The 11,905-nt window shown below is 56.0% G+C and overlaps 1 protein-coding gene across 1 annotated transcript; it reads left to right on the top strand.

Moving 5' to 3' along the window:
- The first annotated feature begins 1,583 nt into the window (after positions 1-1,583).
- Positions 1,584-11,843, top strand: PALM3 (paralemmin 3). Its single transcript, XM_032265713.1, has 8 exons — positions 1,584-1,786; positions 4,932-4,980; positions 6,688-6,768; positions 7,310-7,452; positions 7,600-7,684; positions 9,652-9,697; positions 9,850-10,967; positions 11,034-11,843. The coding sequence occupies exons 1-8, from the start codon at positions 1,746-1,748 to the stop codon at positions 11,601-11,603; spliced, it is 2,133 nt and encodes a 710-aa protein (XP_032121604.1). The 5' UTR covers positions 1,584-1,745; the 3' UTR covers positions 11,604-11,843.
- The last annotated feature ends 62 nt before the right edge of the window (positions 11,844-11,905 follow it).

Raw genomic sequence — 11,905 nt, 5'->3', positions numbered from 1 at the left:
AGATGGAGTCTTGCTCTGTTGCCCAGACTGGAGTGTAGTGGCGCTATCTCGGCTCACTGCAAACTTTGCCTTCCAGGTTCAAGCAATTCTCCTGCCTCAGCCTCCCGAGTAGCTGGGATTACAGGCGTGTGCCACCACGCCAGCTATTGTTTTGTATCTTTTTTAGTAGAGATAGAATTTCACCATGTTAGCCAGGACGGTCTCAATCTCCTGACTTCACAGGTCCGGTGGCTCATGCCTGTAATCCCAGCACTTTGGGAGGCTGAGGCGGGCGGATCACCTGAGGTTGGGAGTTCAAGACCAGCCTAGCCAACATAGTGAAACCCTGTCTGTACAAACATACAACAGTTAGCCAGGCATGATGGCAGGTGCCTGTAATCCCAGCTACTTAGGAGGCTGAGGCAGAAAAATTGCTTGAACCCTGGAGGTGAAGGTTGCAGTGAGCTGAGATTGCACCATTGCACTCCCGCCTGAGCGACAGAGGGAGACTCCATCTAAAAAAAAAAAAAAAAAAAAAAAAAAGATAAAAATCCAGAATAGGTAAATCCATAGAGATGGACACAGATTTGTGGTTGCCAGGGACAGGAGGCAGGGGAAGGAGTAATGACCACTTCCCTTTGGGTGGATGAAAATGTTCTGAACCAGACAGTGGTGAGAATTGTGAATGTACTAAATGTCACTGTGAATGTACTAAATGTCACTAATGGTAAATTTTGTCATGTGTGTTTTACCACGATGAAAAAGTAATTTTAGAAAATGGGCCGAGCGAGGTGGTACATGCCTATAATCCCAGCACTTTGGGAGGCAGAGGCAGGCAGATCACCTGAGGTCAGGAGTTTGAGACCAGCCTGACCAACATTGAAAAAACCTGTCTCTACTAAAAATACAAAATCAGCTGGGCATGGTACGCGTGCCTGCAATCCCAGCTACTCGGGAGGCTGAGACAGGAGAATCACTTAAACCTGGGAGGCAGAGGTTGTGGTGAGCCGATATTGTGCCACTACATTACAGCCTGGGCAATAAGAGCTTGAACCTGGGAGGCGGAGTTTGCGGTGAGCTGAGATCGTGCCATTACACTCCAGCCTGGGCAATAAGAGTGAAACATCCATCTCAAAAAAATAAAGTTCTCCACCAGCTGCAGTGGCTCATGCCTGCAATCCCAGCACTTTGAGAGGCCAAGATGGGAGGATGGCCTGATCCCCAGATTCTGAAACTGCAGTGAGCTATGATTGCACCACTGCATTCCAGCCTGGGCAACAGAGCGAGACCCCCACCTCTAAAAAAATAGAAGAGTCTCCAGCCTGTGTGCTATGCAATAGTGCTCTCATGTGGGTGAGTCTTGGCTGGCAGTCTGACTCAACATGATAGGGGTGCCAAGTAGAAATGCCATTCTCTGGTGGCAGGGGGAGTCACCAACTCGGTACTCTGGCCCCCACGCCTGACCACGAGTGTGAGAAAGCGTGTTTTCCGGGAGGCAGCCGAGTGCAACAAAGAGGCCAGAGGCTGGTGAATAATTTATCAGGACAGCTGATAGTACTTCCCTAGAACTGCCCTCCAGCCCCCAGCCCCCCTCTCTGGTGTGCCTCCCGCCTCCCTGCCCCAAACCCGCTGGACCAGCTCTCCCGGTGCCCGCCCGCTGCACCCCCCCAACTCCAGGCAGCCAAGTCATAGCCTCCGGGGCACCTTCAGGAAAGCGGGTGGTGGGTCCAGAATTCGGAGACCAGAAAGTGAACTTCTGGGCAGAGATGGCCCTGCAGAGTCAGGTGTGGTGTCCAGCCACACCCATGTAAGTGTCAGGGGGTCAGGGGGGCTGGTGGGCAGGGCCTTGGGAGGGGCTCATGGGGGATGCTGGCCTTGTCTGGGAGCCGAGAGCTTCAGCAGCCTCTCGTAAGGGGACCTGGGGAGTGGAGGAGATGGCCAGCCAATTCCATAGGCTCCTCAATGTCACCGTTCCCTAGAGTCGTGGGGTCGGGGAGACATGGACTCCCCCTGCCCCTTCCTCTTCAGGGATTTTCCGCTGCCAGGGCTGAGAACCCAAAGTGCAGCCAGGGGGTGGGGCTGTTGCTGTGGTTTGGGGAGTGCGGAAGGTCAGGGTCACTGGGTTCCATGTTTTGCCTTTAGAGTCACCCCCCCAGTGTCCAGGGTGGGAGTAAAAGCTTGAATCAAACAGAATTGTAAAGCTCCCAGCCTGGGAAAGACAATAGCAATGTGGCAAGGATGACCTCCTTCATGAAATGGCCACCAACTGTGGAGGGTGGCCAGAAGCCCAGGCCGCCTGCGTTGTTCTTCCAGAGTTAGTTAGCGATAAGCAAGATGGAATGGGCTGTGTGAAGTCTTTTCACATCTGAGGGGCGAGAGCTTTTTCAGGTTAAAGGCTAGAGGTTTGTAAAGAGTTCTGGAAAAGGGGCTCCTCCCCACACTAGGGACCCCAGTTCGGCTCCTCACCCTTCTAGGTCCTCCATTGCATTATTCACCAACTACAAACCTGGTTGCTTAGCAATGGGAACTCGATCCCCCCCAGCAAGGAAGAGGCAGGAAGATTACATCTTGGGGGTAGGACAGGAGAGCAGGGGACTTCAGCCCTCCCCCAGGGGCAAAGCTATAAGCCCGGAATCTGGGCTTCCTTTGGTATATCCTGCAAAGCATGACTTCATGGCCGGGTGCGGTGGCGCACGCCTGTAATCCCAGCACTTTGGGAGGCAGAGGCAGGTGGATCTCTTGAGGTCAGGAGTTTGAGACCAGCCTGGCCAATATGGTGAAACCCCGTCTGTACTAAAAATAAAAAAATTATCTGGGCATGGTGGTGCGCACCTGTAGTCCTAGCTACTCTGGAGGCTGAGGCAGGTGAATCGCTTGAACCCAGAATGTGGAAGTTGCAGTGAGCCAAGATTGAGCCATTGCACTCCAGCCTAGGTGACAGAGTGAGACTCTGTCTCAAAAAAGAAAAAAAACATGACTTCAATTCAATTCATTGCCCCAAACAGCCTTCAGGTTCCCCAGGCTGATCTCTTAATTACCATGATGGAGGTTTCTGAACCTGCACCTCCCCCCCAACTGTGTTCTCAGTATTTGGGATCTGAGAGCTTCAAGGTCTGATCTTGGCTCCATGACCTTGGACAAATCTAGCTGCTGCCACTTCTCAGAGCCTCAGTTTTCCTATCCGTAAAATGGACACATTCATGGCCGGGCATGGTGGCTCATGCTTGTAATCCCAGCACTTTGGGAGGCCAAGGCAGGCGGATCACCTGAGGTAAGGAGTTCAAGACCAGCCTGACTAACATGGAGAAACCCCATCTCTACTAAAAATACAAAATTAGCAGAGCGTAGTGGTGCATGCCTGTAATCCCAGCTACTTGGGAGGCTGAGGTAGGAGAATCGCTTGAACCTGGGAAGTGGAGGTTGCAGCAAGCCGAGATCGCACAGTTGCACTCCAGCCTGGGTAACAAGAGCGAAACTCTGTCTCAAAAGAAAAAAAAAAAAATGAACACATGCATACAGCTTACCTCCTAAGGTCATTGGGAATGATTCGGTGAATTACATTAAGTAGAGTTTTTCCAACAGCACCTGGCATGTGTTATGGGCTGGCTAATGGTGGTTGATTTTGTTCTTAGCTGGAATGTCAACTCAGCAAAGAGTCGACTCTACTGTGTTATGGTAGAAACGAGGTGGGGGCGGCAGAGGTGGCTGTGGGAGCCCAGCGGAAGCCCCGTGGGGCACTTAGAACATTGCATGTAGTAAGTGCATTTATGCCGTCATGATGTGGCTGAGGAAGGTCTTGGAGGTCCCAGCTGGAGTTTGGGCAAGGAGGCTTACGCAGGAGGGTGACTGTTCAAATTAATAAATGTTTGAGGGCTTGGTCAGCGCCTGTCCATGTTGGAGATGACAGATGACAGGCAGAGAGACGTCACCTTCTAGATACTGGCCTGTAACACATTATCAACATAGTAACACAGCTGGGGGTGCTTAATGCTTGTCTGTGTTGATAAGGGTGGTGTGTCCTGATTGTATTTTTGCTGTAAAAAAAGAAAAAAAAAGAAAGAGAGAAAAAAAAAGGTTGGTGTGACACTGACTGCCGCCAATCATCTTGCAATATGACAGTCACCTTCTAGCTTCCAGGGGGAGGCTAAGTGGGTCCAGAGGCCACTCTGAAGTAGCTATGCTTTGAGAAAGAGAAGGACAGGGGAATCACGAGTTAAACCTTGGACAGCAAGTCCCCCTCCTCCCAGCTCAGAGTCCAGTCCTGGACAGAGTGACCCACTGACCCTTGTCCCCAGGGAGGGGGGTTGGCAGGTGGAGGAGGCAGTTCTGGAGTTACCATGGCAACAATGGGAGGGTCAGAGACTCCCTCAACCCCCCAGCGCTTGAGAAATTCTGGGTAGGAGCTGAGTTCCAGACAGAGTGTGGGACTGAGAAGAGAAAGAGACACACAGCCTGTTAGGGGCCTGGTGGCATTTGAGAGTTTCTGCACGTCGGACTGGGGATGGTTATTATAATTAATCATACATATCATTTATCATGGAATTATATACATTCTCATTATTAATAAACAACAGGACTATTTTTGTACCACTGTATCCTAAACCTTTCCCTGCATGAATAGTTCCTTGCAAGGGTCCTCTGAGATCGGGGGTGGTGAGAGTGGGGTGGTCAAGCTATCCTTGCCCACTTTACAGGTGAGGAAACTGAGGCTGAGAGAGGCAATACCACATTTAGAAAGGACTTTAGTCTCACCAGTCATGGTCACTGCTCAGTTCCCCTCCCAAGACTCTCAACCCCTGCCCAAACTCTTCTCAGGTGCAAAGGGGAAACAGAGGCAAAGTGCTGGGCTCTGAGTGGTTTCCACACTGCTCAGCGATCTTGGCCAAGAGAGGGGTGTTCAAGAGGGGTACTGCCTCTGGGAGCCCCTTGAAGCCCCTGCCTTCTCCCCACAGGCCCATGGCGGAGAGCTCCCTCTACCGGCAGCGGCTAGAAGTCATCGCCGTAAGTGATGCCCTCCCCGCGCCCTGGGCACCCCAAAGTCGGCCCCATGCTCCCTCCTTGTCTCTCCGTCATCCCTGCAGAGAGCACCCTCAGCTCCAGCCTCGTCCAGAGCTCCGCACATCCATTCCCAGTCCCCTCTGCCCCCCAGCTCTTGTCTGGTCACTACTACCCTCAGAATGGGAGACTGTGGCCCCGCATTTCCAGAACCTGCACCATCTGATGCCTCATTCCTGAACCCTAGCCTCCCAAACACCCCATGCCTGAGCCCCATCTCTCAGACAGCTGTTTATCAGAGGCTATCTCTCAAATCTGCCTACCTCGGAGCCCCCATCCTGAAAGTCCTCTCTTGGGGTGAGGACTTTCATCTCTGACTTCCTTGTCTCTCTGAACTCCCCCATCTCTGGGTCTCTACTACTCTGATCCTATCTCTGTCCCCCATCCTTCTCTCCTACATCTCCCTGCACCCCAACTTTCTGCACCCACTTCCATGCCCCATCTATCCATACCGCCACCTCTGTACCCCACATTTCTGACTCCCATATCTGCATCCCATCTCCCTGTTCCCCATCTCTACACCTCAGTATCTCTAGACCCCCATCTGCACCCCCATCTGAATAGCATTCTCCTTTTGATTGCCATCTCTGCACCCCATCTCTCGGGACACCCATGGCTACACCCCCATTTTGGACCCCATCTCACTGGCATCTTCCTTTTTATCCCCATCTATGGAGCCCCATCTCCCAGCACCCTATCTCCCTGTACCCCACATCTACACCCCATCTCTCTATACCCCACTTCTGTACCCTCTCTCTCTGCACTCAACTTCTGTATCCCATCTATCTTCACCCCACTCCTGTACCCCATCTCACTGTACCGCACGTCTGTACCCCATCTCTCTGCACCCCCACCTCTGAACACCATTTCTCTAGATTCCATCTCTACACTCCGGTTACTCTGGCCTCCCATGGCTGCACCCCCATTGGGGATCCCCATCTCTCCAGTACCCTCCCCCCACTTTTGTTTTTGAGACGGAGTCTCGCTCTGTCGCCCAGGCTGGAGTGCAGTGGTGCGATCTCCGCTCGCTGCAACCTCCGCCTCCCGGGTTCAAGCCATTCTCCTGCCTCAGCCTCCCCAGTAGCTGGGACTACAGGCGCGCGCCACCACGCCCAGCTAACTTTCGTATTTTTAGGAGAGCCAGCGTTTCACCATGTTGGCCAGGGTAGTTTAGAACTCCTGACCTCAAGCGATCTGTCCGCCTCGGCCTCCAGATGTCCGGTGATTACCGGCTCGAGCCGCCGCGCCCGGCCGCACCCTCCCTTTGATCCTCATTTTTCTGAACCTCATATCTTGGAGCTCCCCAGCTCTGCCCCTCCTTCGGATCGCTGTCCCAAGCCCCACCCCCTACACCCCCCATCCGCGGACCCCCATTGGGCGCGGGCGAGGCCTCCGCAGCATCCCGGGCGCGGCCGGCCCCGCCCCCGCCCCGCCCTCCCTGCCCCCAGTCCGCCCGCCGCTGAGTCAGCGTCTCCGCAGCCCCCTCCCCGCCCTGGGCGCAGACCCGCGCTGGGCCACCCCCGCCGGGCTCGCTGCCTCGGGAGCCCTGGGAGCTCCGGGGAGCCCCGCGGAGGAGGGAGGGGAAAGGGAGGGAAGAGGAGGTGGCAGAGGCCGCGCCCGGCCGGCGGGCAGCTCCGGGTCCTCTGTGCGCAGGAGAAGCGGCGGCTGCAGGAGGAGATCCGCGCCACGCGCCGGGAGCTGGAGGAGGAGAAACTCCGCGTGGAGCGGCTCAAGGTTGGGGGCGGGCGGGGGCGCCTGCCTAGCCTGGGGCATGAAGTGGGGGGTGTCTTTGCAAGTCAATGTAGGGGGTGATAGGAGCCTGTATCCAATTTTGGGGGGACAGCGGGCGGTTGGGGACATTGGTTCCAGCTTGGGCGCGGCGGGGGATGTCTTTCCTAGCCTGGGAGGGACGAAGTGGGGTGGTCTTGGGGACATTGGTTTCGTTTGGGGAAAAGTCTGGGACAGGGATGGTGGTTTGTCCCAATTTGAGCGAGATGGAGAGGAGCCCGAAGTCCCGCTTTGGGGTAGGGAGGGGCCAGTAGGGAGGGACATTGATTTCACTTTGGGAATGCCTGTTTCATTATGGAAGGGATATGGGAACATGGGGAGTCTGCCCACCTGCAGCGCTGGGGGCACTATGGCCCTGATGTATGTCACAGCTAGGTGGTTGTGAGGTGGTGGTAAGATGCCTGCCCAGCCTGCAGCCATCGGGAGGAGACTTTACATGGAGCGGGGTAGTCTGTATGCCCAGCCCCGACTCCCTTCTCCTGCCCAGAGGAAGTCTCTCCGGGAACGCTGGCTAATGGACGGGGCAGCTGCAGAGCCAGAGCCGTCCGAGGACCCCACCTCGAAGGATCCCCAGTCACCGGAGGGCCAGGCTCAGGCCCGAATCCGGAACCTGGAAGACAGTTTATTCACGTGAGTGGAGACCCGCTAGCGCTGCCCGAACCCTGCCCTAGCTGGGTGAGATCCAGACCCTGGGCACATTCAAGGATGTGGTGGCTTGAGCCTGGGAGCCCAAGGAACCTGGGGGCCCAGCTCCTAGCAGCCCTCTCTCTTCCTCAGACTCCAGTCCCAGCTGCAGCTGTTGCAAAGTGCTTCCACAGGTGCCCAACATAAGCCCTCAGGCAGGCCCAGCTGGCGCAGACAGGTGAGGGGTGGGGATCGGGGAGTGGGATGGGGGTAGTGGCCAGCAGGCGTTAAAGCGGGACATGGAACGGAAGTGGAGCTTTCTCCAAGTGCAGCCTGGCCACCAGGTCTGCATTCAACCCACCACCCGCTGTCACTTTGCTCGGAGGTCTTGGGCAAGTCCATTTGCTTTCCCAGGCCTTAGTTTCCCCATCTCTAAAATGGGAATAACAGCAGTGCAAACCGTCCAGGCATGGTGGCTCGCGCCTGTAATCCCAGCACTTTGGGAGGGCAAGCGGGTGGATATGAGGTCGGGAGTTCAAAACCAGCCTGGCCAATATGGTGAAACCCTGTCTCTACTAAAAATACAAAAAGTAGCCGGGCATGGCGCCGTGTGCCTGTAATCCCAGCTACTCAGGAGGCTGAGGCAGAAGAATCACTTGAACCGGGAAGGCAGAGGCTGCAGTGAGCTGAAATCATGCCACTGCACTCCAGCCAGGGTGACATAGTGAGACTCCATCTCAAAAAATAAAAATAAAAAATAAACAGTACAAGAATTGCTGTTGGGAGGACTGGTGAGATCATAGCTTAGCACTAGTAACAGGAACAAGGAAAGGCTTTTTTTTCTTTTTCTTTTTTTTTTTTGAGGCAGAGTCTTACTCTGTCCCCCAGGCTGGAATGATCTTGGCTCACTGTAACCTCTTTCTTCCAGGTTCAGGTGATTCTCCTGCCTCAGCCTCCCGAGTAGCTGGGATCACAGGTGCCTGCCACCACGCCCAGCTGATTTTTGTATTTTAAGCAGAGACAGGGTTTCACCATGTTGGCCAGGCTGGTCTCCAACTCTTGACCTCAAGTGATCCACTCGCCTCGGCCTCCCTAAGTGCTGGGTTGGCAGATGTGTGCCACCGTGCCCGGCCAGGAGAGTTTTGATGTATGGTTACTAATACAGCCAGATGAGAAATGCAGAACATGTGGGCAGGCTGAACACGGCGGCTCACGCCTGTAATCCCAGCACTTTGGGAGGCCAAGGTGGATAGATCACTTAAGGTCAGGAGTTGGAGAACAGCCTGGCCAACATGGCGAAACCCTGTCTATACTAAAAACACAAAAAAATTAGCCTGGTGTGGTGGCGTGTCCCTCTAGTCCCAGCTACTGGGGAGGCTGAGGCAGAAGAATCACTTGAACCCTAGAGACAGAGACACAAAAAATTAGCCAGGCATGGTGGCAGGCGACTGTAATCCCAGGTACTCGGGAGGCTGAGGCAGGGGAATCGCTTGAACCGGGAGGCAGAGGTTGCAGTGAGCCGAGATCACACCACTGCACTCCAGCCTGGATGACACAGCGAGACTCTGTCTCAAAAAAACAAAAACAAAAACAAAGTATGCCAAGCATGGTGGCTCACGCCTGTAATCCCAGCACTTTGGGAGGCTGAGGCAGGTGGAACACGAGGTTAGGAGTTCAAGACCAGCCTGGCCAACATGGTGAAACCCCATCTCTACTAAAAATACAAAAATTAGCTGGACATGGTGGTGCATGTCTGTAGTCCCAGCTACTCAGGAGGCTGAGGCAGGAGAATCACTTGAACCTGGGAGGCGGAGGTTGCAGAGCCGAGATGGCGCCACTGCACTCCAGCCTGGGCGACACTGCAAGACTCCGTCTCAAAAAAAAATTAATTTGTATTTATGTTTATTGGAATGTAAGTGCCAATGGCAAAAGGCTTAAGTGTCCCTTGTCCATATAACATCAGTAACTGGCAAAGTAGGCCCCTAATACAGGAGACTGGCTATGTGAATGCAGTATTGTTAAGCACTGACTGTGCAAGGCCCTGGAACATAGGGTGAGAGGGCGGAGGTGCAATGTGGAGTTTGATCCTGAAGGTAACAGGGAGCCATCGAGGGTATTTGGGGGTGGCGGGGTGGGGCCTGGCATGCAGGGAGGTTGAGGGTGGGGATGAGGGCCAGCCTGACCTTGTCTCCGCCCTGCCTGCAGGGTCACCGTCCTCTCTCCCAGCCCATCATCGAGGCAGGTTCCGCAGGTAAGTGTGGGAGCCTCTAGGTCTGGGGACCAGGTCACCCCAGAGCCTGGGTGTGAGCAGGTGACCCCAAGGGAGCGTGGATGGGGGTCCTCTTGTTCCCTCTTCACCCTGTCTTCCCTTTTGTCCTCTCCCCTCTGCCTCTGACTCCCCAGGCCAGACTGATCTGAACAAGAGAACCTCCCTGCCGGCCGGAATAGTGGGCACGCCGCCAGAGTCCCCCTCTGAGCCCAGGGAGGATGTCTTGGGGTTTCTGCCAGCCGCAAGGCAGGTCCCCAGGGCAACAGGGGACTCCTCAGAAGCCAATGGCCCCTGTCCCGGCCTGAGCCTCCCTCCAGAGCAGGGGCCAGGTCAGAGGGCAGTGCCATCCCAAGGGCAGGTGGCCGAGGCCAAAGGAGGGGGCGTGGTGAGTGTGGTGTGGGAGGGGCTGAGGGCCACGGAGGACTGTGCCACAGGGGCTACGGGCCCTGAGCTGGAGGCTAAGGTGGAGGAAGTGGTGCTGGAAGCCATCGGAGACAGGAAGAGAGCTGGCAGCCTGGAGCTCCCAGGCTGGGTGAAGGAGGACAGGGGCGTTGTGGAGGTGGTCTGGGAGGGGGTGGGCGGCAGCGACACAGAGGCCATGGGGGAGGTAGGCAGGGTCCCCGAGGCCATGCAGACCAGCTTGCCTAGGCTTCAGGAGAGATTAGAGGCAGCAGCTTCCAGAAAAGGGGAAGATGTTCCCAGGGGCAGCCCTGAGGGTGATGGGCCGGGGGGCTCCGGAGGAGAGGAGGGGTCTTTCATTTGGGTGGAGAGAGTGACTCTGAGCGAGGAGTGGGAGGAGCTGCTGGTGGAAGGGTTGGAAGGGCCCGTGGTGGCAGGGAGGGAGGGAAGCAATGAGAGTCCGTTGGGGGCTCAGGGGGCTGTGACGGGAGGAGGCGAGGAGTCCTGGGAGGCAGAGGAGAGGGAAGCAGAAGAATCCATGGGCATAGCAGGTGAGGAAAAGCCAGGGGCACAGAGGGAGGGGGTGGAGATGTCGCCGGCGGTGGAGAGGAAAGGGGAGGGGTGGAAGTTGGAGCTGGAGAGCAGAGGAGGTGCAGAAAAGCTGGGGACAGAGAGGGAGGGAGTGGAGGGACCACTGGGCGTAGAGAGAAAAGAAGTTGAGGGAGATTGGAGGGCAGAGAACGAAGGGGGTGAGGAAGAGCAAAGGGCAGAGAAGGAGGGGGCAGAAGAACCACGGGGAGTAGAGAAGAAAGGAGGTGAGGAAGAGCCGGAGGCAAGTGAAGAACCACTGCAGGCGGAGAGAAGGGGAGGAGAGGAGGGACCATTGGAGGCAGAGAGAAGGGGAGAGGAACCACTGCAGGCAGAGAGAAGGGGAGGAGAGGAACCACTGCAGGCAGAGAGAAGGGGAGAGGAACCACTGCAGGCGGAGAGAAGGGGAGGAGAGGAACCACTGGAGGCGGAGAGAAGGGGAGAGGAGGGACCACTGGAGGCAGAGAAGATCCAAGGGGCCAAGGAAGGTCTGAGTCTAGAACGACAAGAGTCCAGGGAAGGAAGTGAATCCCAGGCAGAGGAGGGGAGTGAGGCAGGGACTCCCCTTGAGGCTAACACAGAGACACAGCCAGAGGAGGAAGGACCCCAGCCTCAGGAGAAGCCTGTAGGAGTCCTGGAGGAGGAAGTGAAGCCCCAAACCGCTGCTGAGGGCCAAGTCCCCTTGGGGGATGCCACACCCCTTCTGGCCGAGACCCCAGCCCCAGAGCAGCACGCCGAATGCCAGCCACTGCTTCGGGGGGAGGGGCCCAGCGCCAACCCCAGTGCCCACCCTGTGCCCACCTATGCGCTTGCCCGGCAGCCTGAGGCACCTGCCCCCACCGAGGGTGAAGAGGCCAGTGGCCCTAAGCAAAAGACGTGCCAGTGTTGTGTGGTCATGTGAGCCCGTGCCCCTCCACCCCACGTCCAGCTCCTCTCTCAGCTACCTCGGCCTCTTGGCACCCAGAAGAGGATCCCAGGCACAGACAGGGCACCACAGGACTGGCCATGGCACCTGGGAGCCAGCTAGCCCGAACGTCCACTTACACCTGGGCTTCCAGACCCCTCGCCCATTGCCTGTGACCCTGGCCTCCTTCTGCGATGAAGCCTTTATACTTGAAAATAAAAGGCGAAAGCACTCAGACAGCTTGAACGTGTGTGTAGTCAGCACAGAATCACTGCATCATCTCCTGGTGGGAAATTTGA

The sequence above is a fragment of the Sapajus apella genome, unplaced genomic scaffold (assembly GCF_009761245.1).
Source record: "Sapajus apella isolate SASKATOON/1434 unplaced genomic scaffold, GSC_monkey_1.0 scaffold152, whole genome shotgun sequence".
NCBI classification, from domain to species: Eukaryota; Metazoa; Chordata; class Mammalia; order Primates; family Cebidae; genus Sapajus; species Sapajus apella.
The sequence above is the reverse complement of the archived record's forward strand: the minus strand, read 5'-3'. Positions and strand labels throughout refer to the sequence as shown.

Coding starts and splice junctions, on each gene's coding strand:
- PALM3 (XM_032265713.1), top strand. CDS start 1,746: ATGGCCCTGCAGAGTCAGGTGTGGTGTCCAGCCACACCCAT. Junction 7,685..9,651: donor GGCCCAGCTGGCGCAGACAG/GTGAGGGGTGGG, acceptor CCCTGCCTGCAG/GGTCACCGTCCTCTCTCCCA. Junction 9,698..9,849: donor CATCGAGGCAGGTTCCGCAG/GTAAGTGTGGGA, acceptor CTGACTCCCCAG/GCCAGACTGATCTGAACAAG.